Source organism: Panthera onca, chromosome D4, assembly GCF_046562875.1.
Source record: "Panthera onca isolate mPanOnc1 chromosome D4, mPanOnc1 haplotype 2, whole genome shotgun sequence".
Lineage (NCBI taxonomy): Eukaryota > Metazoa > Chordata > Mammalia > Carnivora > Felidae > Panthera > Panthera onca.
This window is the reverse complement of record NC_138351.1, coordinates 87,680,315-87,707,890: the sequence shown is the minus strand read 5'-3', so window position 1 is coordinate 87,707,890 and position 27,576 is coordinate 87,680,315. Positions and strand designations below refer to the sequence as shown.

Below are 27,576 nucleotides of genomic sequence, written 5' to 3'. Positions count from 1 at the left end.
CCAAATTTACCACACGCATATTTGAGAGCTCTTCTCTGAAGCTATCAGTAAAATCTGACCGACCCCAGAACTTAAGCTGTTGGAAATCTTTACTCATTTTAAACTGTTTGCGCATCTTTGTGTCACGGGACTTAGCAGTGAGGTCACGAGAATGTGACCTACGACTGGCACATCTGCCGGAAGTGCCCAGGCCCTTCAATTCCCTGCGCACCCCCCCACTCCCAACCACCCCGGGCAACCGCTAACTGCTGACACGAAAGCCCGGCTCACCCGGCATGACTGAGCCTGGTCCCGCAGAGCCTGAATGCTGCTGCCATAGGCACTGAGATCCGACATCAGAGCTTCGTGTTTCTTCAGTAGAGCCTGAAACCAAAATCACACACTGTGACCACGCACAAGGAACCAGGGCGCCCCGTCCTTGCTGCCTCACCGACCTACCAGCCTCCCCGGATAGCTGGTTCATTTACACGGGGATTTGATCACCTCCTGCTCCACACTTTCTCTCCCCATTTCTAATAAACATCACATTTGGAGAAAATACAAATTGGGACTTGTAGCATTATCTTTTCTCCCTGCCCCTGCATGACCATGCGGTCCTGGAAAAATACAAGGTCGATAAAGCACGGTATGGTGCACTTGGTGGCTCCCCCACCCACCTTAAGAAACAAACACTACCAACAAACCGAAGCCTGCCTTCCTTGAGGACGCTCCCCTCCCTCGCTACACGTAGTGCTTTAGCATCATCCACCACCACCACCCCTTCCAAAACTCTTCAGCTGTCCCCACCCCCATCTTCTGGGGGAATCCTGTATAGCACATGTCACCATTCGACTCTTCCGGGTTTTGTGAAGACTGGCAACAAAAGAGGTAGGTGCAGGGGCCGCACCTAGACCTCTATGGATGAAATCTAAGAGTTTCGCTCAAAAACACCCACTGCCGGCAAAAAGATATGCCTGTGTATGTACGTGTGTACATGCATGTGGAGAGCCAGACAAACAAGAATGGCAAAACGCTCGCGGTGGAAGGTAGGGACGGGAGGTCTCCTCTCTCCTTTGGCAAGTTTCCATAGTGGAAAGTACAAAATACTCTGAAACACACTAAAGAGCCAACGATGCAGACGCTGTACCTTCCACACATTGGTCACCTTCCCCTCGGGCCCCAGCCCGAGCCCCGGCAGACTCCCCACATGCGGTCACCTCGGCTGAGTCCTCATCCTTCCCGTAGTCGGTGCTGCCCACGATGGGCTCCTTCTCCCGCATCCAGGACTCGGCCTCGTTGGCATCGGCAAAGTACTGCTGGGCCTGCAGAGAGTCTTCCAGGTCCTGCCGCCGCTGGGAGGCCTTGGACTTGAGTGACTCCCACTTCTGATTCAGTTCACTGAGCTTGGCTTTCACATCTTCCGCAGCAAAATGGCCTGGAAGGCAGGCAGGGGAAAGGAAGACCACGCAAAGGAGGCCGACATGACGCCGGAGAAAAAGGTCCTCCGGGTGTCCACGGCACCTCCGCTACATCACTGTGGCAAGCCAGGCCCCTTCGTAACCCCCAGTTTTAGGAGAGGGTTGGGTCCCGGCCTTCTAAGTAATTTGTCCAACTTTTGCATCCTCGAGCCTCCAGCCGTCCAGATCTCTATCTGGACCCTACGAAGCAGGTATCCCAAGCTGGCACCAGTGATATGACCGTAAAGACCTAACCAACAACAGTAACCCCCAGTCCTCAGTCACTGAGACACGTGCCAGGCTGTTCCACAATCCGTCCCACATGATCTCACTCGCTCCTCGCAACTATCACCCGCATCTCACAGGTAAGATATTCGGATCGAGAGGGCAGGGTCTAGTCAAGGTCATATAGTGAGAGACCGGGAATGGTCCTCAACCCCACAAGCCCAGTCTGACGCAAGTCCATGCACTTAACCGAGGAACAAACAAAGACCAAAAGCAAAGCCACTCCCCGGGTGACAACCGCTTACCTTCTTCCACCATGGCGTTCCCCTTCTGAGTCACTGCCTTGATGCGGGGTTCATGCCCAGCAATTTCTGCTTGGAGGGCTTGGTGTTTCTTCAGCAGATTTTGGACTCCAATCAAATCTTTGCCTGAAAGCAGAGACCGCTCCCTGGTCATCCAAGCCATTGAGACAAAGTCAGCCCTGTCGCTCTTTAAGATTCCACTGGGGTTCCAAGTTTACCTTAAACTTGACCCTCCTTGCTCTGATATGCACCTCCTTTACGCTATGAGGGTAGGGCCCTTTCTCAAACTTGAGTCTTACCTCAGGGAGACAGACTGACCTCTGTTGGTGGACGCGGCAATGGGTTCTTTCTCCCGAATCCACGTCTCCTCATCCTCAACGTCACGGAACAGTTGCTGCAAACGCAGAGAATCCGCCAGCTTCTGCTTTCGGGCAACCATGGGTTCTTTGAGTGCCTCATAGCGAGCCACGAGGGCTTCCTGCTTCTTTTTGATGTTTTCAGCATCAAAATGGCCAGCATCCTGGAACTGGCGGGCCTGAATGGTGATGCCATCGATTCGATCCTGGAAACAGGAAGGGACAGGGTCGTGAAAGCTTGCACCAGCATGCTCTGGTCTGACTCATGACTTCAACTGTGACCCGGTCATATATGAAGGAAAACCAACACAGGTGTCTTCCCAGCCTGGAGAGTAATCTTTCTGCCTTCTCCTTCCCTCATCTTGGGCTCCCAGGAAACTCTGAGGGAGGAGTTTGATTTGAGAACAAGAGGGAATACACAGGGTCACCTAAGAAAACCAACGCCTTTTATCCCTCAGAAAAACAGCAGGGCCTAGAAATCGCCTGCCGTTTCTCCAGCTTCACCACCACCAGCGGCCCAGGCAGCAGCCCCCGAGTCCCGCTACCTGGTGAGCAGCCACATCAGCCTCCAGCAGGGCATGCTTCTTCTGGAGGTTCTGGACGTTGGTAAGGTCTTTGCCATAATCGTCCGAAGCCAGATGACCTTCCACCTCATACAGCCACAGCTCAATATCTTCGACGTTGCGGTTGAACTGTTGCTGCTGGTTGGCCTCGCGAAGCTTTATCCCTAGTCAAAGGAGCAGGCGTGATTGTCCACCTGTTAATACTGTCCCCCACCAGTGCTGCTCATTGACAACGGTACTTAGTGAGGAGCTGAGGGTCAGGGTTCCAGTCACTGCTTCACCCCCACCACAAAGGTAAAAACAAAACGCAGACTTGGAAGTCCTTTATTTTATTTGTATATTTTAAATGTTTATTTATTATGAGAGAGAGAGAGAAGAATGCACTTGGCTTGGGCGTACACTGGAGAAGTGCACAGAGAGAGGGGGAGGGGGAGGGAGAATCCCGAGATCCATGAGATCACGACCTAAGCCGAAACACGTAACTGACTGAGCCACCCAGGTACCCCCAGAAGTCCTTTAAAAAGCACCCTAACCCCCATGAGAGAAGAGCGTTCAAGAATTATTAAAAGCCCTTGGCTCTCAGCCGAACTCTGATGTTCGGCGACAAGGACCAGTAAGGGCAGGTGACCACATCACTCCCTCTCACTCAGTCTCCCCCACTACCCAGCACGTCAACCACATTTATCACATTAGCAAAGCATCAGGATCGCAAGCAAGGAACTGCTACACGGGAGGGGAGCGCGCAGGCCCGAGGCTGCCCAGCTCACCCGACCTATGTGGTTTGTGTCCCTACAACACTTCACCAGGAAGGGACACCTAACTCCCCAGCGGCCCTCACACTATCCGGGGAGGCTCCTTCTCTTACCTTTCAGTTCAGTGGCTTCCAGCAATTTCTTCCACAAACTGATGACCTCATTCATACGAGCTGCTACTTCATCCTTGGCATAGTGGTTGACATCAATCAGCTTTTGCCCCGCTTTCTCCAGGGCGTCAATGCGGCTCTGGTTGGCAGAGAGCTCAGCCTCAAAAGCCTGGTGCTTCTGTACTTTTCCTTGTAGGTTGGATGGGTCCTGCCAAAAAAGGAAGAAGGGGGTTCTACCCGGAACCCGAGTATGTCAAACTCCTCTGTATTACCTTCCTGCTTCTCTTTCCTGGCAGGGGGCAGGGTGCAGAGAACGATAAGCTTATGCTAAATAGTGTGATTTTCAGAGTTCCCGATTTCTTTCTTTAGCTTCAATTTATCTTTGAGAGCTACATTTAGCTTCCTAGCCAAATGCTACAGCGCCATGCTGGCAGAACATTACTTTATAAGCTTCATCTGTGGCGGTTTTCATCTTCTCGTTGACCCAGCTCTTGAGCTCATCGGAGTCGCGGAAAAACTGCTGCAAGTGGAAGGAGTCTGCCAGCTGGGCCCGGCGACACATGGCTCTCTCGTGCAGGGCATTGCGGCGGCTCAGCAGCTGGAAGACAAGGGGCCTCATGACTCTCCCGTTCCTGCTCTCCAGAGACTTCTTCCAGCTCCAGAGGTTACACGGACAGGAGAGTGGGGACGGCGCGGGGAGAACGGAACGTACCGCATCTCGGCGGGTGGCCACGTCCTCCATTGCGTAGTGGTTGTTCTGAATCAGCTTGGTTGCAAATTCGTCCAGTGCCTGGAAGGGAAGAGTAAAGGGCTCTTCACCAGCAAAAGCACGCGAGCACACAGCTCGGCCGCAGGAGCAAAGTAACTACCGTACAGCTCACAAAATGCTCTAAACCGAAACACAGGTCTAAGGTTTGCTGTGACGACATTTACCCCTCAACTTCTGAGTTTCTGCTTGACGTTATTAGTCAGATACAACAATGTTATGCTAGCTCCTTTCAGGACGTTCACTGCAGCTGATGTCATGACACATCTGATGTGATTGGATGGGGGGTCAGAACGGGTTAGCAGCCTGTTTGCAAGGGGAAAAATACCTCTTACGTGAGCTCCAACCACTTTTATTTATTTTTCTCAAGCTTTTAAGTAGTCTCGACACCCAACGTGGGGCTCGAGTTCACAGCCCTGAGATCAAGAGTCACACGCGCCCCGACTGAGCCAGCCAGGCGCCCTGAGCTCCAAGTACTTTTAGTGAAAGGTAAATCTCAATGTGGAGGTTTACGCATCAGGGAAAGACCCCCATCCCGCGAGCGGAGGCGGGCCTCCCACCGGACCGTGAGCCGCCACCGTGAGATCTCAAGCCCCTACAGGAGCGCCTCTCACACAGATCCTCCGCTGCATCTGCGCAGAAACCCATGAGGAGAACGGACGCCGGGCTGACTCTGAGGACCGCCAGAAGGAACGAGAAGAAAGAGTCTTACTGTAATCTTTTCCTCCTGGGCACTGAGGGACTTCTCGAAGTCCTCGTGCTTCTTGAGGAGCGCTTCCACACTATCCAAGGAGTCTCCCAGGTCTTCGTTCAACAGGAAGGCCTTGTGAAAGAGAACAAAAGCACTCAGGGTGACACCCTAGCCCTTTCATCAACTAAGGCCGGAAAGCAAAGGATATGCTGGCCAAAATACGAAAAGGAAGGAAGGAGATGCTACAGCCATAAAACTTCTCAGCGCTCTTCCAGAAAGCCTGACAACCTTTTAGATTCACTTAACACAAATTCACCAATAGTGTGAGTGCTAAGTCCCAGACCCAAAAAAAAAAAAAAAAAAAAAAAAGTCCTCTTCGGCAAAAGACAATTCCACAGCAGCAGACTCCTGTCCAAACCTGGGGCCGGTCCCGAGGGTCAGCCAACCCCAGCAGCGGGAGCAAGGCCGGCACAGCCGCTGGGCGCACTTCGTCACGGCCTCGTCACCCGACTCACAACGGCAACGTGGGCACAAGTCAGCCCCCCCCCCCCCCGGCAGCGCGGCGGACGGAGACGACGCGGTACCTCCTGCTTGCTCATCCAGTTGTCCACCTGCTCCGTGTCGCGGTAGAAGAGCTGCAGGTCCATGCACTGCTCGTACTGCTGCCGGCGCAGCTCCCACAGCTCCAGCAGGGCAGCCCGCTCCTCCGCCAGGACGCCCAGCTGCGGGGAGGAGGGGACACAGAAGCCGTGAGGGAGGGTGGGTCCTGCCGTGGCCCCCTCCCCCACCAGGCCATCAGAAAGGCTGCCCCGGAATTTCTAAGCCTCGTGCTAATCTTCCGGCCTCTCCTCTGGTTTGCAAAAGGGGACGAACTGCATTCGCTTGTGGCGGCCGGCTCACGGGAAACCACACAAATCCTGAGCAGTTTAGGCTACATAGGAGGCAAGCGAGTTGATCTAGAATTAATTTACTGCCACGTTATCACAGGTGACTTAAGATCAAAATGGTCGGTAAATGTTAGGTAGAAGAGAAAGGGCATCTATCCAAAGGCAGGCAGTAAAAATGGAGGAAGGACTCTCAGCTGAGAAATGCCAACTCGGTGCGTCTTCCCATAAAACTGGTAAATTCAGGAATGCCCTAGAGCTAATTTTTAAGCTCCAAAGTTGACAATAAAGTGTCTTTGATTTCAAAGACTCTTCTTAGTGTACGCAATATTAAAACAGCATCATCATCTTAACATTCCTCAGGTATCTTTACACTCAGATGTTGTGAAACTTTGAAATTATATACGCTTATATGTATAATTTGAAATTCATCTCTTTCTTATTGGCTCAACTCCCTGCCAGGTCCCCTTCAGGTAGAAAATGTACCATAAACATCCCAAATAAATGGAACTTTCTTTCTCTAATCAATCACGATACTACAAATAGGTCTTCTTTTTCGGTCTCTTAAGAAACTGCCCTTGAACTTTCTGGCACAAGTTCTACGTCAGCTTTCTCGCACACCATGGTGAATGCAGCCTGGATGCTCATGGATGGATACGAGCTTTCAGAGACTCTCAAAGAACCTCTCCTCTCTTACCTTCTCCCGCACTTCATCCGAGGCATAATGCCCAGCAGTGAGCAGGGCCTGTCCAGACTCATCTGCGGATTTAAAGCTGTCCTCGTGAGCATCGATTTCACCCTAAAGGGAAAAAAGGCATAATTTATGCCTGGCAACTGATAAAAGAAAACAGAGTGGTTGAATTTTATTTTATTTTATTTATTTTTTTTTTTTAATTTTTTTTTTTTTTTTTAACTTTTTTTTTTAAATTTATTTTTGAGACAGAGAGAGACAGAGCATGAACGGGGGAGGGGCAGAGAGAGAGGGAGACACAGAATCGGAAGCAGGCTCCAGGCTCCAAGCCATCAGCCCAGAGCCCGACGCGGGGCTCGAACTCACAGACCGCAAGATCGTGACCTGAGCTGAAGTCGGACGCTCAACCGACTGAGCCACCCAGGCGCCCCCAGAGTGGTTGAATTTTAAACAATCGTTACAAATCAGAACATCCCATCTCCAACAAGGAGCAGGGTCAATGATGAGGCCAGGTTCCCTGACACCGGTCGGGGTTACCAACCACGAGGGCACCGTTTACGGAGAAGCCTCTTTGCCACTGGCTTTTCAGGCCACCTCTGTCCAAGCCTGCCATGTTCCCACACGATTAAGGGTCCGAGCCCTGTCTTCTGTTCCACTGTCTCTCTGCCCTCACGGTGCCGGATGGGCGGATTTCTCAAAACCCTCAGTCTCACAAACCTCAAGATCATGACCTGAGCCGAAATCAAGAGTCAGACACTTAACCGACTAAGCCTCTCAGGTGCTCCAGAAACCTTTCTTTTTAAGGTAAAGCCTATCAAAATCTCATTAAAACTAGTTTTCTGTGGAATATACTTTGGGGAAAAAAAACCAGAGTAAGAAACTTACACCGAATATGAAAGTCAGCATTTAAATGAAGACAGTGTTTAAGATGGTACATGACTATTGTGCAAACTACAGCACTCTGTCTTGCCAGGGCACAGCCCTTCATTTTCACAGACCACAGTTAATTTCCCAACATTTAACCCGCTTCACCGTGTATGAGAAGCTGGCAGAGCCAGGCTCCAAAGGCAAAATCAACAATAATCCTATGGAGGGAGCCAGCTGTGAACAAAGTTTCAGCCACTCTGACTGCAAATGAGAGTGATCAACCGATGCATTACAAGCTAAAATGTCTTTCCTTCTGAAAGATGTCGGAGATGCTACCTTGTGCTCCTGATGCCTGTCGAGCAGGGCTTCAGCCCCGGCCACATCATTGGCGAGCTCATCTGCATTGATGAGGGCTTTCATTTCAGTCACCCAGCTGGTGAGGTCGCGGAAGTCAGCAAGGAAGCGTTGAAGCCTAGGGAAATCCAAGAAGAGCCATTAGATGTGCCACGTTCCCAGTGGAGAGCCCAGGATGGAAAATGCCTCCCTAAAGCTTCGAAGTCTATGTCCTCAGAGGCCTATCAAACCATGAAAACCCTAATCCTGGGATACAGAAGATTCTTCCATCTAGACTATAAAGGAAAGTGAGAGAAGGCTGAAAGCAATCCTTTGAAATTTGGGTTCTGTCCATCATTGTAATTCCCCAATCTGGTCCCTTATTTCCAATCTCCTTGGCATTCCCAAGTTTGAGCTCTGGTTAGTAGTTAGCATTCTTTCACTCCCCAATGCTTGATTTACTCAATTTTAGTGGTATATTTCCCTGGTGCTCCAATCACTAAGGAGAGATTCCCACTTCTATTGGTCATAACACAGCAATAGAAGCCGGAAGGATATTCATAAAGTCATAAACACTACGTGTGCGTGCGTGTGCACACACACTACAGAGTTGCCAGTCTCCAAATGTAACACAGGTAGGAAAGTCACTGGCACTTTCTTTGTACAGGAACTGGCAGGTGTACAGCAGCCCTCTCTCAGTAGGTGGAAGTGACCCCTAACCCTGCCTGCCCTCTTCTCTAAGAGGGGTCCAAAGGCGTGGGTCGCTGAGCCCCAGGGAGTTCTTCCTACCTGTAGGAGTCATTGAGGCGGGCGTGTCTCTCGGCTGCCAGGGTCCGGATCTGCTCCCAGTTGGCAATGAGCTCCTCTCGCTTCACTTGAATCTGCGCGGCGCTCAGAGGGTGGGACTGCTGCAGGCGGTCGGCCTCGGCACACAGGGCTTTGACCTGGAAACACCCTCCATCAGACAGCGCTCGTGCCCCTTGCTAACTTCTCTGTGGGACCGGCTACTTTCAAAACCTACCTTGTCCTCCAAAGCAGCAAGGTCTCTCTCCAAACCCTCGTGCTTCCGCAGCAGAGCCTGAACGCTTGCCAGGTCTCGGCCAAAATCGTCAGAGGCCATTAACTGCTCCTTCTCCTTAATCCAGCTGATGGTCTCGTCCACATCCCTATGGAATGGAGGCACCGGCGCAGCCGCTTATGGCGATTGTCTAGGGCTGGGAGTGCCGCCCAGGCAGCTCCAGCATCTATGTGGCACATGCCACATATCCACCAGGCCCCCCAGGTATACACCCATGCCCAGCAGCCCTCTATGGCTCGGTACCTGTTAAAGCGCTGGACCTCAGCCGCCCCAAAGAGCTTCCCCTGTCGCTGAAGGGCCAGTCCCTTCAGCCGCTGCCAGGCCGCGTTTACTTCATCCTGCTTGGTCTTGATGGTCTCCTCCTCAGGGTGCTGCTCCTACACGAGGGAGAACACAGACCGGGCTGGGTCCTGAGCCCCGGGCTCCTGACAAGTGTCTGCTTCAGCAAACCTTCATCTTTCTGAAGAAACACTGGTTTTGTGCGTGAAATGGAATGAAATTTGTTCAAAATGAGCTTCCATTTCTTCTTGTGTAAAAAGGGGAGAGCCATTATCTGTCCCTCCGAGTAGTGCGGTCAGTCCATAAAGCGGTTGTGGGCATCAGCACCAACAACCTTCATGTTAACACATACCTTAACTGCAACTTTATGGTAGCTTCATCAATGCACCTACGTCCAATGCACCTGGTGCTGGAAAATCTGTCACCTCGGACACTCGGGAGCCTACCGAGCATTCCTGTCCGTATACACGGTCTTCAGGGTGTGTTCCTGACTTCAGACTGGAGCTATTTCTTTAAAAGTACCCTTCCCCATGAACCACATTTTGGTTTTTGTCTTGATAAAAATGTGAAGTAATAAATGAAGCATTTCAGGGTTCTGGGATCCATCTGTGAGATCTTAGGCTTGCCCTGACTGCTCTTGTCAGCACGACCCTGGGAGGCCCCAAGATTCCGGGGTAGGGGGTAGGGCAGAGTACATCTCTCGCTGTGGAAGGATGAGGTGTTTCTGAGGAGTGCTGGCTCTTCTTTTGTCACTGGCCAGAAAGGCAACAAGTACCAGCCCTGAAGCAGATCCATAAATTTCAGATTTATACCCTGCAAATCAAATCTCCCTGAAAGCAGAAAATCCAGTTCCTACTACTTGAAGTCCCTGGAGAGATTTCCACTTCTATTGGTCATAACGCAGCAACATAGGACAGAAGGATATATATACATAAAGTCATAAATACTATGTGTGCACTCTGGCGCCTGTAGCAGAAGCCGGGGATAAAGAAGCAGCTCACGGGAATGCACAAGTAGGCAATGGGGAAAGGCTGCACTGTCCCCTCTCGATGGCTCAGAGCCACCAGTGGAGAGCCTATTCATTACAAGGTTCCCCAGGCTCCCAAGAGAGCCCTGGGACTTCACATCAAAATCAAAAGGAAAGGAAGAGAGCAGTCAGGCGTCAGTGGATGCCTGCCAACTCTGAGAAGCATTCACCGCCACACCCTCACCTGACAGCCCTGGAAGCCCAGCTTCAGCAGCCCCGTAAAAGCATTGCTGAGCCCTACCCGAAAGTGGGTGGAGGACACAGATCAAACGAACTCGGCCCTTCCTGCCCATGGTTGCAAGTTAGAAAGCAGCTTCTAACTCAGGAGTAAGCAGAATTGCTGCCTTATCTAAACAAAACTCTGAGACACTCTTTCCAAGCCGTGCTCACACAGGACTCAGGGAACTGATCACCGAAATTTTCTTCTGGAAACACCAATTAGTATCATGATGGGGGAAGAAGCACGTGGTGCTTTGCCACCTACCTGAATGAGTTTGGCAGCAAACTGGTTCACTTCATTAACTCTTTCTTCATGGGCAGCCATATCTGTTTGAAACTCTTCAAATTTCTTCTGTAAAACCTCCACGTGCTCCAGGTCCTGGCCCAGCTCCTCAGAAGTCACGATGGCTTCCTGCCCGGGAACCAACAGAGCCAGAGTCACCAACTGACACTCGGTAACCATGGCTCCCACTTATCATGAGCGAGGCCCACTGGGCTGGGCCGCGTTAGCTTTCGTGGATGCAGTTTCCCGTGTCCTTTGTGATCCGAGCTCCTCTCCCAGTTAAAAGGTTGAGCCCAGGGCACGTCAGGCCGAGCCTCCGGGTTCAGAGTTACAGAAGGGCACGCGCTGCGGAGAGCAGCCGGGGCTGCGGCAACCCCACCACCGAGCGCCTTCCGCTGCTCACTGCGGCCCTCAGCTGGGCACACAGACACTCCTCCCGTGCTCTCGCTAAGGCCGACTCGGCAAACCTTCCTCCTGGAAACGTACCTTGTCATTGATCCAGTCCATCACGTCCTCGCACTCCCGCAAATACTGCACCAGCTTCTGCGCCTGCAGCAGTTTCACCCCCTTCTCCCGCATCTTCTCCAAGAGAAGTTCCCACTGGCGGTGCAGCTCCATCAAACGGGTCTGTGGGGGAGAAAAATCAGCCCCGGAGATCACGACCATCTCTATGGGATCTGGCTCCTCCACAGACTTCCCGCGGGTCAGAAACCTCCCAAGTCAGAGGTTGGAATACATCTTTGAAAAGATAACCCCCCCCCCCCCACCCCAAAGACAATCTCCAAAGGAAGAGGAAATCCAAGTTTGAGAACGGGAAACAGCGTCCACTTCACAGTGGTTCGGTAGGTCTTAACAAAATAGCTGACCTTTCACAGGTGGATTTATTCTAGTTTACTTCAGGGGAATTATTAATCACCATCAACTATTATATAAATAATATATATAAACAATACAGAAATGCATAAATGATAATTGTTATTTATAATTGTTATTAGTAATCAAATCATTAAGTGAGATTCCTGGGTCGGAAAACTAGTGGGGGAGGAGAGATGAGGAATTAACACAGAAACAGCAGAAATCACCGAAGAGTTACTATGAATTTGCAGAGGTAGAGGGAAAAAATAAAACGAGAGGTCCTATGGGCATCATGAATGCAAAGAAACAATGACGAGGCACAAGTTAATAGGAACACCTTTTCATATAAATTAGAAAAAATGGGGAGGGGGTGCCTGGGTGGCTCAGTCGGTTAAGCGTCGGAGTCTTGATCTTGGCTCAGGTCGTGATCTCATGGTTCGTGGGTCTGAGCCCCGTGTCGGGCTCTGTGCTGACAGAGCAGAGCCTGCTTGGGATTCTTTCTCTGCCCTGCCCCCGCTCATGCACACACATGCGCTTGCTATCTCTCAAAATAAATAAACTTAAAACACACACAAAAAAAGGGGTCCTGAAACATAATCAGCAATGAAAAGGATTCTTGGCAGAAAAGGTTTTGGCACTTCTGTGAGAAGACTGTGGTACATCTCAGGTAAGGTTCATTTCAAACCTCACCCAAGTGGTAGCCACAGGCCCAAACATAGTCACTTCCCAGCATCTTTGGGTTCTCACTGCAAGCCCTAGTAAGGACGTGTCAAGAACTGGGGGGGAATTGATCATGCGTTCAAGCTGAGGGGACGCTTTCCGGCATCTAATCCAATCTTAATGTATTGACTAAGCCTCCCCCAAGATACTGGGAATTTCCGTGTTAACACTGGCAGACACAAGGAAAACAAACCACAAGGGGGGTGGACACTCACAGGAGAGAAGTCTGGGATCCACCCATTGTTGAGATGCCCCTCCCAGGCAGCTAAAAACTTGAAGGCCAAGGGGCAGCCAACATGGGTGGATTCTCTTAGAAACAAGGGTGTGGGTTTCATGTGAAAGGAGAAAACAGCAGGGGAAATAAACGCTCACACAATTCACTTCCACCACCGATGGTTACCAAGAAGCCCCGCCAACGAGAAGGAAGTGAAAGGCATTCCAAGGCAGAGGGGAAGGAACAGGCAAGCAGCAGCAACTCAACACTCCACCTACTCGGATGTGGGACCCAACGTGGGTGGCGGTGACTATGGGGCGCCACGCCGTCCGGTACGGTGTGAAAGTCTAAACCGGCGACAGACAGGTTATCCAGGGCATAGAAGCAATCCTCACAATCCACCCCCGCCCCCACGTTAGCCTGCCTGCCAAACGAGGTTACTGAGTTACGGGGCCAGATGAAGCACCAAGCCAGGATCACCATGGGAACTGGGAACAAGACAGCAAAGATTAAATGAAAGCCCTTTGCTCAAATTAAAAACAAGACCACCGAAGGCTCACCAAAAAACCTCACCCCCCAAGTCAATGGTCAGTCTCCCACGTGTTTCATGTTCACACTCTCAGGTAAAGAACTAGGACAGGCCCCGCTCCAGGGCTGGAACAGCCCTCCTGTTCCTGGTGCGTCTGACCTCGTAAACACTGCAGGCTAGAGCGCCCAGATTCTCAAGCGCACCGCAGTTTGGGAGCAGGAGGGAGCAGGCAGGCAGGGGCACTTGGGAAACACTGCAAGCTGACAGGGTGGAGAGGAAATCCTGGTTCTGACTCGGGTGGCTTTCTCAATAGGGGCATGAGAAAACAGCAGGAGGCAGAGGCAGCAGGCAGCTGGCAGAGAAATTAAGGAAAGCGAACAGGAATGAAATATAGCTTCGAAAAATAAAGCAAATAGTTGTCAGCAAAGAAAGGCGTAGATTGGAATTCCAATTCTGTCGCCTACTAGCTGTGGGATTTGGAGAAGTTACTCAAACTTCTCTGAGCTTCAGTTTCTTCCCTTCCATATCGCGGGGATAAGGGCTACCTAGGGAGCTTCTAGTCAAGATCAGAGATTACATATGTCAAGTCCCATGGCAAAGTGTTTGCACATAAATGGCTACTCAACAAACAGTGGCTAGTAGTACTTTTAAATGTTGCTTTAATAAGATCTCCAAACAGGGAGGAGGGTATTTACTAACAGAGCAGAATGAAGTGAGCTTTGGGTCCCTCCCTCTTCAGATTAACTACTATAAAGTCAAACACTTGCTCTATTTCTCCTGTTCCCTATCTGTAGCCTGGTTATACTGCTGCAGAGCAATGCCATGCACTCTGAGAAAACAACTTCTATCCAGGAAATAATAAGGCATGCCACTTTCGTTTACCATAAGACTGTATACAAAACAGCGGGAAAATGAGCAGGAAGACATTTGTACTTAACGGCAGAAACACAGACGACATTACCCAAATGAGTCAGTCGAATATAATTAAACAGCTGGTCATATGGCATTTAGAATTTACTCTTATTTCCTATTTACAATCATTACTAGTAATGATTAACTATTAATAATAAGCTAACTGCAAGTCTTCAATATGAGACTGCAGAGTATATCAGTGCAAAAGAGACACGTATTTACTGTTACAAAACCACTAGGCCAGACCCCAGGGGAATGGAGGCTCTACAGGGGGTCAGGAAACAAGCAGCAGAGGACGTGACACTTCTAGCCGGGCTTTTAGATGTAGCTTTCATCTAAATCTTCAAGACGGCCTCGACTGGTAAGGACTGAAAAGGCCATTCCCTCCGTGGAACGTGACTTTGGATAACAAAGAACAACACACATAGACAGGTATGACGTTAAGTCAGAAACAGTTAAGAACATCTGGTTATGAGGAACTAAGCGTGCATACTTCACCCTCAAGAGGTTTGCTCTCCCTTTAATACCCTGGTATTGGAAATGGCAGAGCAGGGAAAGATCAGTTGTTGCCCCAGCTCCAGTGAACTGGTACCAAACAAGTCAAATCAAAGAACGTGAGGACACCTGCTTCAAAGTTGGCTCTGTCACCATGGTCACTAACAGGTGCCTCAACTCTCTGCTTACAGCTGGACCATAAACTCGCTTGCTCACTAGATCTCAGCAAACCAAGATCCAGACATCGAGTTTTGCCAATGGAGAACTTTATAGCATCTGTGAGTAATCCTACTGATCTTTCTGTCTTGATCTCCAAATTCACCAACTTCCCATCTAATTACCATCTGTAAATTTAAGCTTAATTTATGTAATCTTCTTTAAAGTATAATCGCATTCTAATTTGTTCTACAAAAAGAATTATTTCCCCACTGAGCATACACATCTTGTTTGTATTCATACTGAATCATCATATTACAAAGGCAAGATTTGGGTAACTCCTTTCAGAGACTTCACAAATTCTTTTAAAAAGCTAGAAAAGTCTTTTTTAGAAACCCTAACTGGCATTTAATCCACACTCTTCCGCCAACCAGACAGCCACCCTTACCAGTACCAGATGGCCACCCGTACCAGGCACTACTCCTACTCACCCTTATGGTTTCAGACGCAAAATGCCCTTCTGAGATCATCAGGTTTCCAGTCTCATCCAGTTTAACAATGGCTCCTGAGTTGGCCTGCACTTCAGCTTCGAAGGCCTGATGCTTCTGAAGCTTGCCCTGTTGGTGGACCATGAAGTGAGCCACAGCTGCAACCACACAGCATTCACCATTCTGCCCCCCCACCCAGGCCCCCTTATTCCTCCCCTCCTGAATCCAGCTTCCTCTAATTATGGACACTCATCATTCCCCTCATCCCCTCACCTGCTCAATTACTCAAATACTCTCACCTCATCTATACTGGCTTTCTGGAAGCTTGGCCACCAAGGACCACCAACTTTGCATTGCCTACTTTTATGGTCTACCAGGAAATTAGTCCTTGTGTGAACATCCAATCCCCTCTAGAAATATAGAGCCAGGGGTGCCTGGGTGGCTCCATACCCAACTGAGCGTCCAACTTCGGCTCAGGTCATGATCTCACTGTTTGTGGGTTCGAGGCCTGCATCAGGCTCTGTGCTGACAGCTGGGAGCCTGGAGCCTGCTTTGGATTCTGTGTCTCCCTCTCTCTCTGCCCCTCCCCCCACTCATGCTCTGTCTGTCTCTCTCAAAAATAAACATTAAAAAAAATTAAATATAGAAATATAGAGCCACACCAACAACTTTCTTAGCACATACGATTTACCCTTGAATAATAATCCTTCTGCATTCACTCATGACATGACACTTTCTCTTCTTAGACTAGTCTGGTAAAGTAAGAGAACCATGCTCTCCACTTGATTAAAAAAAAAAAAAAAAAAAAAAAAAGAAGTCTTTCACCAAAACCAATAAGAAAGGCTTTGTCCTTTTTTAAAAAACAACTTCACTGAGGCATGACTTATGCCACAAAATTAAGCTACAATTCAATGATTTTTAAAGACTTGTTTTTGATAAGACTTACCAGTGAGTTGCTTAAAGAGATACCTAACTATAAATTTCCACCAGCAACACTGTTAGTATGCCTTTCTTGAAAACACATATTCTAAGAGATCAACCCAGACCTTCCCTGAAAAATGGTGAAGGATCATCAAAGGTTGCAAGGCAGTGGTTTGAGAACCATCAGCTTGAAGCATCCAGAAAAGATAACTACCTACCAGATTCCACAAATGCCTTTAGTGTACACAGTATAATACCTACTACACCAAGGGTTTTTCAGAACAGTGAGTCAGTCCTGACTTATGTCTGATCTCCATTCTTCTTGCTGTCCAACCTCTCAAGGTCATAATTAAATGACCTCGGGTGATTTGGGGGCAAAAACATATGAACTCTTGAATTCTGGCAAGAATCTCAGGGAGATGAGACGCACCTGCAAGTTGGTTGGGTCCTTATAATTCTCATCAGATGCAATCTGAAGTTTCTCCTGAATCCATTTCTCCAGCTCCTCAGCATCTCTCTGGAAAAACTGGAATCGGTAAGAATCTTCAAGCTTCTGGCGCCTAAGGGTTGAGAGCTCCTTGAAGCGGTGGTATCTGTCGAGGACCTGCTGCCGCCTCTCCTGGATGTCCTCTGCCGTTTCCAGAACTTTGACCCCACTTGGGTCCATTTTCTGAAAAGACAGAATGCCCTGAAATAAGCACTACAAGACCAGAGTGGATTTAATGGAATCAGCCTCTCGGAAGGCAAAAATTCTCAGACAGCCCAGGCAGACAGATGAAAAAAAGTAATCCGTCCTCAGGATAGAACAGTGAGCCCAGATTCTATTCCTTTGTAAAAATTGCTCATCTACTGGCCTGCAACACCTGCCTACGTGGCTCCCTCGGAGGATGTCTAACCAACACCACAGTGAAACCCAGCAAAAAATACAACCGGGAGAACTAGAGCTTACCAGCAATTCTACAAGGGCTTTGAGAATTTAAAGGAAATGCCAAATTGGTACTCAAAGGATATACTGAGGGGTGCCTGGGTGGCTCAGTAGGTTGAGCATCCGACTCTTCATTTCAGCTCAGGTCATGATCTCACGGTTCATGAGTTCAAGCCCTGTACTGGGCTCTGCGCTGACAGTGCAGGGCTTTCTTGGGACTCTCTCTCTCTCTCTCTCTCAAAATAATTAAATAAACCTTAAAAAAAAAAAAAAGGAATTATTGGGGCACCTGAGTGGTCTGACTCTCGGCTCAAGTCACCGGCCTCACTGTGGATTCAAGCCCCTTGTTGGGCTCTAATGGCACAGAGCCTATTTGGGATTCTCTCTCTCTCTCTCTCTCTCTCTCTCTCTCTCTCTGCGCCTCCCCTGCTCATTCTCTCCCTCTCTTTCTCTCAAAATAAACGAACGTTAAAAAAGAAAAAATTACTGAAAAAGCCATTCAAAAGTCCTTTCATCTGGTCTCTGCATTCTATCCTGTGGAGATGAGAAAGAATTTACTCTTACTTAAATCAGTTTTTCTTTCTCTCCAGTCTCAGCCTGTTATTCAATGAAGAAAATGGGGTTACAAAGTAACCGAGTCCTTAACATCAATAACCAATAGAATTTACCTAGTCAGAGTCCCTGATTTCTCAGTTACTACGTCTTCCTCAGGCTGCCAGAGCGCCTGAGCAGAGAACAGGTTGCGTTTCCTGTGAACGTGCACAAAAGAAACTCCTAGTGCATCTTAAAAATAAGAGGGGTAGTGAGAAACTAACGTAAATGGTATGTTAACCACACTACAGTTTTAAAAAAATGTAGGCTTAAGTCACAATGCTTGTGTTCAGTATATTTTACAGCAATGGGTGCTTTATCTACGTAAAAAGATTAGTAGCAATTATTAAACAGGTAGTCGTACATCTCGATCTGAATCTGATGTAATACTAAAAAACAGAGAAATCTAAAACACAAGAACAAGAAGGTGTGGTCAAAGGTGCACCCTGCTCTACTCCCACCTACTACTGTGGACAGGACACTGCAAGCTCAGCATCAGTTTCAAGTTCACCACAACCGCAGGCTGATGGAGGCAGCACTCCCCATAGCTCTCAATCGGCTCCAACTTCAAATCCCCAGATTTCTGGACACTGTCACCAAATCTTTATGTCAAAAAGAAAATCTGGCCTATTTATGGGCAAAACCCAGAATATGCTATCCATGCTCATCAGGAGTAAGCCTCTAACCGAGGGACCACAGAGGGAAAGAGGTACAGACCCAGAGCTTCTAAATGTGTCCGTACCACGTGACCTTGCACGAGTCACTTTCCTATGCCTCAGTTTCCTACAATGACCAAAATGAGGCATTCTCAGGATGTTTCCAAATGTAAAATTACATTCTACCAGAAAGTTCAGTTTGGTAAAAAAAAAAAAAAAAAAAAAGCAGACCAGATAAACCTTCTAGCCTCTCTGGCTACTGTTTCATAATTTATACATGGGATAAAAATGGTTGTTGGTTACCCAGGAGACATTGAGAGCCCTTCCTGTTCACCTGGCCCGGCTAACAGGAAAGGATAAGCAGCCTGAGGATTAGGCATGGAAGTCAGTGACAGTGCCCCCACCATCCAGATGGGAGGTACACAGCACCAGCGAGATGCAGGTGAGGTCAAAGTCTCCAACTCCTTAGGAATTAAAGCAGCCTCAAGAGGTGGCGAGAAAGCACTGTCTGCACCTGATCACCTCTGAGAACCACCTGTCTATTAAGACACCATCTTCCTAACAGGGAGAACAGGAGGGGAGTCTAGCCGTGTCACCATCCCTTCCAAATTAGTCTCCATGCAGTGACCAGTTGTTTTTGTTGTATTATGGTTTCCCCCCAAAGTCTTATTTATTTATTTTACTATAAAGAGAAGTTTATTCTTTGCCAGTCACTCCCATGCTCTAAAACCTTTTATGGCTCCCTTCTGAGGGAAGAAAAAAGCCACTGCTTTAGCAGGACGCTCTAATCTGGCCCCCAAAACGTCTCTCACCCATGTCCCCTACCCTCTGGGCATACTGAAGTATTCGTTCTCCTCCAATTACAGGATCCTCTCCAAAGATTCCCAGCTATCTTTCCAGGCTTCCTTTGTGTAGAATGTTCTGTGTCTCCTCTGCCCAGATAACTCCTATTTATATCTCAACACCCAGCCGAAATGAGCAAGCTGTACAATCTTGCCTCCTCACCAAGCCGTACTCAATGCTCCCTCCTTCCCTCTTCTCAGATTTAATCACACTTTCTGCGGATTTACAAAGCACTTGTATATACTTCCCGCAGTATAAGGAGACCGACAACCTAATCTTCGTATCCCCGATTGCTGGCACACACAGCCCATTAAGAAATGGTTGCTGACAAATGACCGAGTAGATGCTGAGTGCTGTAGCTGCTACACAGATCTGGATTCATCTGTGAAGGGTGGGGGGGAGCTCTGTGATCTACCCAAGTTACCTGTCCCATACTGTGAAACGGGAATCCCACCCAGATAAAAGCAAGATTTGTGACAAGAACTGCAAAGGATGAAGCCCCACAAGTAGGTGTCAACCTACTGAACAAATGGGAGTTTCTAATCTTGGACTGAGCACATGGCAGGGCATCGTGAGGAATGAGCTGGTCTCTTCACTCTGGCAGGGTGAGCCCTTGGCGAAACAGCTCAAGAAAGCAGTTCTGTTCCCTCCCTCTCTGTCCCCCTAGCCCCACCCGCCCTCTTTCTCTCAAAATAAATAAATAAACATTTAAAAAAAAAAAAAAGAAGAAGAAGGAGGGGCCTGGGTGTCTCAGTCGAGTGTCCAACTCTTGATTTCAGCTCAGGTGATGATTTCACGGTTCATGAGATCAAGCCCTGCATCAGGCTCTGCACTGACAACGTGGAGCCCACTTGGGATTCTCTCCCTCGCTAAATAAATAATTTTTTTTTTTTTTAAAACGAGGTAGTTCTGTTATCATCAAGAGATAGCTGTGTCTGAAAAAAATGTTTTTGATCCTTAAAACCAAAACCTGAGGGTGACAGTAAAAAATTAAATGTCTGCTCATAGTGGAATTTCTGTGACAATACTTCATTACAACAAGGCAGTTCTGGTTCACACTGCTGCCTTAAGAATCTTAGCCTCTTCAGGGGTGCGTGGGTGGCTAGTTGGTTAAATGTCCAACTTCAGCTCAGGTCATGATCTCACGGCTCGTGAGTTTGAGCCCCACATCGGGCTCTCTGCTGTCAGCCTGTCACTGCAGAGCCTGCTTCAGATCCTCTGTTCCCCTCTCTCTACCCCTCCCCTACTTGTGCTCTCCCCCAAAATCAATAAAATATTAAAAAAAAAAATCTGTCTCTTTGGGAGAAAGCGGATTTCTGGCAGGGATCTTGACAAGGATCACTACCATCACCAGCTACATTTACTAGAATGTAAACGCGACTTCACCCACTCCCCTGCATTGTCTGCTCCAGCCAGATCTCATATCAAACTGCCTGACCAACCCCAAGTGACAGGCCCTGCCAGGGCCCACGTCCCAGCTCAGAAGGTCTCCTTAGGCAGGAATGTCCTCTCTACTCCCAGCTGCAGCATTTAACACCATACAAAGCTCTCCAAGTCTAAAGCAACGACCTTGTCTTCTCTGAAGTCCTAAATCAGAAGTCCTCACTGCCTCCATGCTCCTCTTAGAGCACCCTCAACATTCTGCATCGGACTTAGTGTTTTCTCTCTGCCATTTTTCTAAGTTCTTTAGGAAATTTAGTGTTCCTAAGGAACTACAGAAAAAAGACCTTATTGGGTGGTTCAGTTGGTTAAGCAACCAACTCTTTATCTCGGCTCAGGTTATGCTCTCACAGTTCTCGAGATGAAGCCCCATGTCAGGCCCTGCACTGTCAGCACAGCCTGCTTGGGATTCTCTCTCCCCACCCCCACCCCCCCACCCCACCATGTGCACCTGCACTCACTCTCTCTCTCTCTCTCAAATACACTTAGAAAAATAAAAAAATAAAAAGACCTTATATTCCTCTTACTTTGACCACAAAACTGGGCATACATTAGAGCCAATAACATTCTGAACTTGCAAACAGAGAAACTGTGGTCACTTCATTATTAAATAGGCGGGAAGACACAGGTCATCTAATAACCAAGTCACAGAGCCCATTTAGGCTGAGCTGGGGTCCTCTGGTTCCCAGACTAGCATGCCAGAACAAGAGATTCTGCACATGATTGGAGCCAGCATAAACTTTATTGATGGCTGTTTGGTTATTAATTCCTTTCACTATCTCTCATCTTTTCCATCACCACTTTGGAGGGAAGAAAGGAAGAGAATATATTAATTATTCAAAAAATAAAAATTGGGTGTCTGGCTCAGTCGGAGGGACATGGGGCTCCTGATCTCGGGGTCATGAGTTTGAGAACCACATTGGCTGTAGAGATTACTTAAATAAAAACGTGGGGCACCTGGGTGGCTCAGTCTGTTGAGTGACTGACTTCAGCTCAGATCATGATCTCATGGTTTGTGGGTTCAAGCCCCGCATCAGGCTCCCTGATGTCAGGGCAGAGCCCATCTGGGATCTTGTCTTCCTCTCTCTCTGCCCCTCCCCCACTCATGCTCGCTCTCTCTCTCTCTCTCTCTCAAAAATAAACATTTAAAAAATAAAAACCTCAATTCCTTATTTTAAAAAAAAATTGATTTTGCTTATGTGAGACTGAGTCTTCTTAACTTAGTAGACAATTAAATTAGTGTTAAGAATTTCTATACTTCCTTTGTTCTTACCCTTTGGGAAACAGTTTAAGGTGGATAAACAGCAGGAATTTGTGTCTAATTTGCTTGCTCACAGAATTTTTTTGCAAAGAAACTTGCCAAAGAAGGTGTAGTTTTGTATAAAACCACCACGTTGCACAAGTTCCTGCAAGAAATCTAAGTCTTCAGATTAATGTCTATGGTGTGTATCCTGCCTCTTCACACACAGCCTTCACTGCATCTCTAAAATCCTTTAGCTGCTATGGAAATTTCTAAGAAATCACATTGGGGAGGAACCCTTCGTGATGAAGAAAAGAATCCCCAGCGCAATGCTGCCAGGGTTCTGCCGAGGCAAGTTGCCCTGCTTGGGTCCAGCTCGCTGATTTGACCCTACCAATCCAGGGAGACAGTCCAGTGAGGCCCTGCTGAAATTAACCAACCTAAAAGGCCCTCTTTGTCACCGCAGTGAAGTAGAACAAGTCAATTCTATACCAAGTGCTTTGGTCAGGCAATAATGGACTTTTCTTTCCTGCAGATCAGCTGACGTCAGTAGGTGGGAGCTCTGCCAAGCCACCACTGGCTCTCCCTGGGGAGCTGGGCATCTGAAAGTCATCAAGGCTCTCCCACTGCTGTGGGAGGTCAGGATTCTCATTTGCATGGTTACAGGAGCCTAAGATACTGAGTTATTAAGAGCTTCCCCACCCCTTAGCCTGATAGGGAGCTGTCTCTAGTTTATCTACAGAAGGTCCAGTTTCTTGGCTCCTAAAAGGGTCATCTCCATTGATTATATTAAACACGGGGAAAATGTTCACATCACCAAGAACTACTGCCACGGAAAGATGCGACAACCTCTCACCCAAAACTATGTGAGGGAGTTAATGGAATTCCTTGGGACCCTGCCGATGCACATGACATTCCCTCCAGGACTGAGGCTGCACTGCAGGAACCCCACCCCTGCCCTGAAATATGCAGTTGACCGATAAGGCAGACTCCACAGAGAACGTTCCAGGCCGTTCTCAGCTGTAATGGGATTAACGCCTTTCAAGAGCTAGAAAGGAAGACTTTGGGAAACGTGCCATTAAAAAACAATCTCTAACCACACTAGCCTATCTATTCCACTAACTGCCTAAAAACCCACAAAAAACCCAACCCCCTAAGACTGCAGTGGACTGTTTATCTCAAACCAGCCTATCAACTCTGATTTTGCCAATCAGGTCTCTGTCCACAGAGAATAAAGGAGGGGAAATGAAGTGCTAAATGTATTCTCGGTATGCTCAAGGACAGCTTCCCATTGAAGACAACCGAAGAAAAAGGTCGTATTTTCGCAAATATTCTGAGAAGACTGAAGATGTGGACTATTTATAAATGCTGCAATGCAGCAGTCAGAATGTTAGCTGCATCATTCAGCAAGAAACGTGAATTGATCTCAGGGGATAAAACAGGAATTACAACTATGTCCTCTATTGTAATAAATAAAAAGAACTTGTCAGCATTCTTATAATACTGCCAGATCTCTGGGAAGAAAAAGGGGGGCTAAAGATATGAATCTTGGGTAGAAAGTTCTAGTTTAATCCAAAGATAGAACACGCCTGAGAGTGACGCCTCCTATCTGACACAAATTTACACGTATCATCAACTGAAAATGGATTTCTACAAAAGAGCTGAGACACTAATTAACAAGCCCGTCTTCTTGCAAATGCCAAGAGACAGCTGTCTGAGGCAGTTCTTGGTATTTAGGGAATTTTTAAATGCCTTGACCTCATCTACAGAAGCTGCGAGGCGATCTGTCTCTGGGGAATGTGAGAGGCAGGAGGGGAGAATGACTGCAGACAGAAAGGTTCTCAGGCCAAAGGGCAAAGGCTTCTGGCTCTGAGAACCCGGCACCTGCAGTGAGTAGTCTAGAGACGCCCTCACAAGGCTCTTGAAGAGTGAAAGAATTCAGCACGATCTCTCTGTGGATCCCCCAGAAGAGAATAAACCCATCGTGAAGATGAGAGGAGTCACTAAGACAAAGCACTGGGGCCTGCCACCCAACGTGCTGGATGTAAGAGGCATTTGGAAAACGCCATAATAAACTCCAATTTCACCAGATACACTGCTCTGCAAGGAAAGGCATTTGGGGGATGAAGGGGATGAACAGATCATTTGGCTCTGTGGGGAAATTCATAAACACCGCTTAAAGCGAAAGGTCAGAAAAACCATTCATCAGATTTACTTTTGTTGCTTAGTCAGAGCTCAAAGGTGCAGAACCGACAACACAGGTTTTTTCCATGGCTTGGAAAGCCAACCTATTACCCAATGTTACATGTGCAAGGCAGGACAGCCACATCCACAGATGTGGAAATTCTCCGGAGAGCAACCCACCAAAGAACTGTTTAGCACCTATTAACGTTTTATATCCAGTGATTTTCAGATGAAGCAAATAAACTCAAAACCAGCTGAGCTGCAGGTTTTAGCAGCAGGTCTGATGGTAAGCAGAGAGAGAAATAATACACAAATTAAGAGTTTTAACCATGAATAAAAACAACAAATATTTCTGCTTAAGCCACATTCCAGTCAGGATTGTGGATTGGCACATCAGCCTTCAGATTGATTAATTCATTTCAACTCATTAGCGCATTTCTGCAGAGGTGAGCAGGGACTTCGCTTTCAGAAAGCAAAAAATTCATACTGCATTGCATCAAAATCCAGAAATGCAGACAAAGTTAAGAAAACTTACTTCTGAATGCTTCCCCAATACTATCTCGTTGCTACTTACCTCTTAACCTGTAAAATTCAGATGAGAGGTATTTAAATGCAAAATATTATTACCAACGGTCAAAACAGGAAAAGGTTGTAACATGGCCCATTTTTATAAACCTCGTTTCAGCAATTCACCGGTATGATTTATAAAAGGGCTTGCCTTGGATTTATCACCCATAATCACTAGAAATGTGCAAAGTTTTTATTTCTCCTTAGGGGTTATCAAGACTGGAGTTTTAAGCATTTTTCTTTTTGAAAAAGGTCCAATTTAGCAAACACTCAAAAACTGTACACAAATAAGACGTATATAGTGAGTTTTTTAGATGGCTTTTTTTTTTCTGCCAAGAAAATGCAAGCTCCATTTCATTACAAGGATTGTGACAGAAAAAAATAAGTCAATGGGAACAGGAAACAAACCCAAGTTTACGATATTTGTCCAATTTAACGATGCTACTTTCACTACACGTTTTCAGATCATCCCCCCTGCCCCCAATATCTAGGATAATCTGTTTAGTCCCTTGGTTCTTAAGAACCAAGTAACCATCAATTAAAAAATCAGCAAACGCTACATGCAAACACCAGTAGGGTGAGAAGAAATTAATATATTCATGCCTGAAAGAGAGGAAGGTAAAAAAACAGGCGGCTTTGGAAATTTCAGAATCAATTGACTAAGACTTCCGAAAAAAAAAAAATAGAAAAAAAAAAAAAAAAAAACCCAAACCCTAACCAATTTACTTAACAGAAAGGTCATGCAGGCAGGGTTTTTTCTCCCTCTCTTTGGATCATTCAACTTTTCTGGACACAGATGTGTCTTCACTGCAAGCCAGGCAAAACCGAAAAGGCAACACGTTTGCCGCATGCTGGTCAAATACCTGGACTCTGCGCTTACGAAACGATGACAACATGATGGAGGAATGTGGAGTCTAAAGGGAGGGGGGAGAGCAAGATAACAGCTTCTAAGGGCAAACTGAACAACGTAATTTCAAAATGGAGAGAACAGACCATTAGGAACATACGAAGACAAGGAAACCCCAAATTCCCACTGTCTTCCCAGCACCTTGCTCACTGTGGAGATTCGGCATCCCACCGGGGATCTAAAGTGGGGTCTTAGCAGGTCCCATTTGTGGAAATATGCTGCCTTGGCCAAGTCACACCCCCGCTCTGGGCCTCAGTTTCTCCACTTTCCAAATAAAGTAGTAATACTGACTATGCTTTCTAACACTAAACTCGCCCTCCCCAGATCCCACAGTCCGATAAATTGAGACTCCTAGGACTGGCAGATTCCTAAATCCCTTTTCATTCAGCATAGGAAAACAGCATGATTTCAGGACATCAGAGACAAGAAAGAACTCGAGCTATAGAAATCTGACTTGGGCCTGGTTTACTGGTGTACTCCCAAGACACTTATTTCCTGTTTGAAACCTATGAGAGGAATATGCAAAGAAGGTGTGACGGAGGTAAGCAGCACAGCTGCTCCAGGCCGATGGCCTCGGGCCAGGCGGCCGGCCGAAGTGATCATGGGCTCTGGGCTCCTCCTCTGCATTCCCGGAGTCAGCACTTGCCATCAGGGCCGAGCATTCTTCTACCTACTCTGACCACAGCTGCAGCAGCCCAGACCGCATAGTTAGCAGAGTCCTTGCATAGCCCACGGAGGATTGATTACGAGGCCGGCCTCGTGCCTACTACCCTTCGTGCAGGTTCGGCAATGCCAGGACTGTGGACTGCTCCTGACATCCACCGCACGGGTTTGGTTCGGTAGGCAGCCCCTCCCCTTGGGATGAAGGCAGGTAAGGCAAAGTAGAGCAAATTCTAACCCAGGGAACCAAAAGATAATACTTAAACACCAGCTCTCCCGACCTAAACCTGTTCAGCAGATTATTTGACAAGCTCATATCAGAGCCTGTGACAGATCAGATTTCTCCAATTGTTAGATCAGTACAAAACACACTGCCAAGACCAAAAGCATATTCGAGAATGTTACTTAGCTGATGGATTACTCTAAGAACTGCCTCACACCTGTCCAGCACAGGGCAAATCTTCCCTCCGAGGCTTGTCCCTCCATGGAGGTCCCTAGGTAACAGCTAACACACTTTGAGGGTCCCTTTGAGTAATTATTGGCCCAGTTACTAAAAAAGGCTTATTGTTAATTTCCTGCAGAGGCCCTTTACTGCAGCATTTTTCCCTTACAGCACATTTTTAAACTTTGACTTCAATTTGACCTTTGAAAATCGAAGACGTTAGTGGCAACAAAAGGGAAAATGACTAGTTTAAGGAGTTGGAACCTTGGCTCAATAGCTTCATACAGCTGAGTGTTCCCACTGCTATTCCTAAGATTTTGTTTCCTGGCTAAAAGACACCCCCCCCCACCCTTCCATCTTTGATACATTCTGTTTTACTTAGGTCCAATTGCTATGACTCCGCAATTTCTCAACACATTATTAAAATACTTCAGATAGTCTCTCTTCCCTACCAGCCATGATGGTTAAGTTTTTCTAAAATACCATGATGAAGACAGAACAAAGAGCCTACGTATTTTAGAATCTATTATATAAAAGAGGTCTGACAAGGTGTTGTGGCAATTCGATCATCTCGATCCAGCTTTCTGGGCTCTTGAGGTTTTTAATTTAAAACACATGCAACCCTTAACCTGAACAAGCCCCTTATTTAAAATATTTTAACCCAATACATCAAAGAGACTCTGAAAGGCAATTTTCTTTAGGAAGCACCTTACCCCATTCGCAGGGCTGGCTTCCAAACAAAAGGCTGCTCTATCATTCAATACTGGCGTGGCTGCAGAATTTTTGACAAATAATATAAGGTGCTCAAATCGAAAGACCCGGTGTCGGGTGCGGCAGGGGCAAAGAACTCGTAAGCTGTTAAGTTATTGGATTTGAGTCTCACACAAAGAAAGCGCCGAATCTACCTGTTATTTACAAGCAAATCACAACTGGGTAGGGAAGAAACGTTTATTACAAGGAAGGAATAGG

The 27,576-nt window shown here is 47.5% G+C and overlaps 1 protein-coding gene across 13 annotated transcripts in view; it reads right to left on the bottom strand.

Moving 5' to 3' along the window:
- The window catches only part of SPTAN1 (spectrin alpha, non-erythrocytic 1), a 59,229-nt gene extending 33,720 nt beyond the window's left edge, over positions 1-25,509 (bottom strand). For 11 of the 13 annotated variants that reach the window (XM_078436413.2, XM_078436408.2, XM_078436412.2 and 8 more), the window contains exons 1-19: positions 16,583-16,822; positions 15,235-15,360; positions 11,349-11,489; positions 10,845-10,991; positions 9,298-9,431; positions 8,998-9,142; positions 8,766-8,920; positions 7,980-8,115; positions 6,783-6,884; positions 5,786-5,923; positions 5,223-5,333; positions 4,457-4,534; positions 4,187-4,342; positions 3,748-3,952; positions 2,865-3,046; positions 2,282-2,525; positions 1,967-2,089; positions 1,197-1,414; positions 271-363 (exon numbers count right to left, since the gene is read on the bottom strand). In XM_078436413.2, the coding sequence (XP_078292539.1) occupies positions 271-363; positions 1,197-1,414; positions 1,967-2,089; positions 2,282-2,525; positions 2,865-3,046; positions 3,748-3,952; positions 4,187-4,342; positions 4,457-4,534; positions 5,223-5,333; positions 5,786-5,923; positions 6,783-6,884; positions 7,980-8,115; positions 8,766-8,920; positions 8,998-9,142; positions 9,298-9,431; positions 10,845-10,991; positions 11,349-11,489; positions 15,235-15,360; positions 16,583-16,819 (2,871 nt within the window). In that variant the 5' untranslated portion in view covers positions 16,820-16,822. Of the gene's footprint in view, positions 1-270; positions 364-1,196; positions 1,415-1,966; positions 2,090-2,281; positions 2,526-2,864; positions 3,047-3,747; positions 3,953-4,186; positions 4,343-4,456; positions 4,535-5,222; positions 5,334-5,785; positions 5,924-6,782; positions 6,885-7,979; positions 8,116-8,765; positions 8,921-8,997; positions 9,143-9,297; positions 9,432-10,844; positions 10,992-11,348; positions 11,490-15,234; positions 15,361-16,582; positions 16,823-25,461 lie in introns of those variants that run through there. The other 2 variants (XM_078436419.2, XM_078436420.2) reach the window with 1 other exon arrangement.
- Between the last annotated feature and the right edge of the window lie 2,067 nt (positions 25,510-27,576).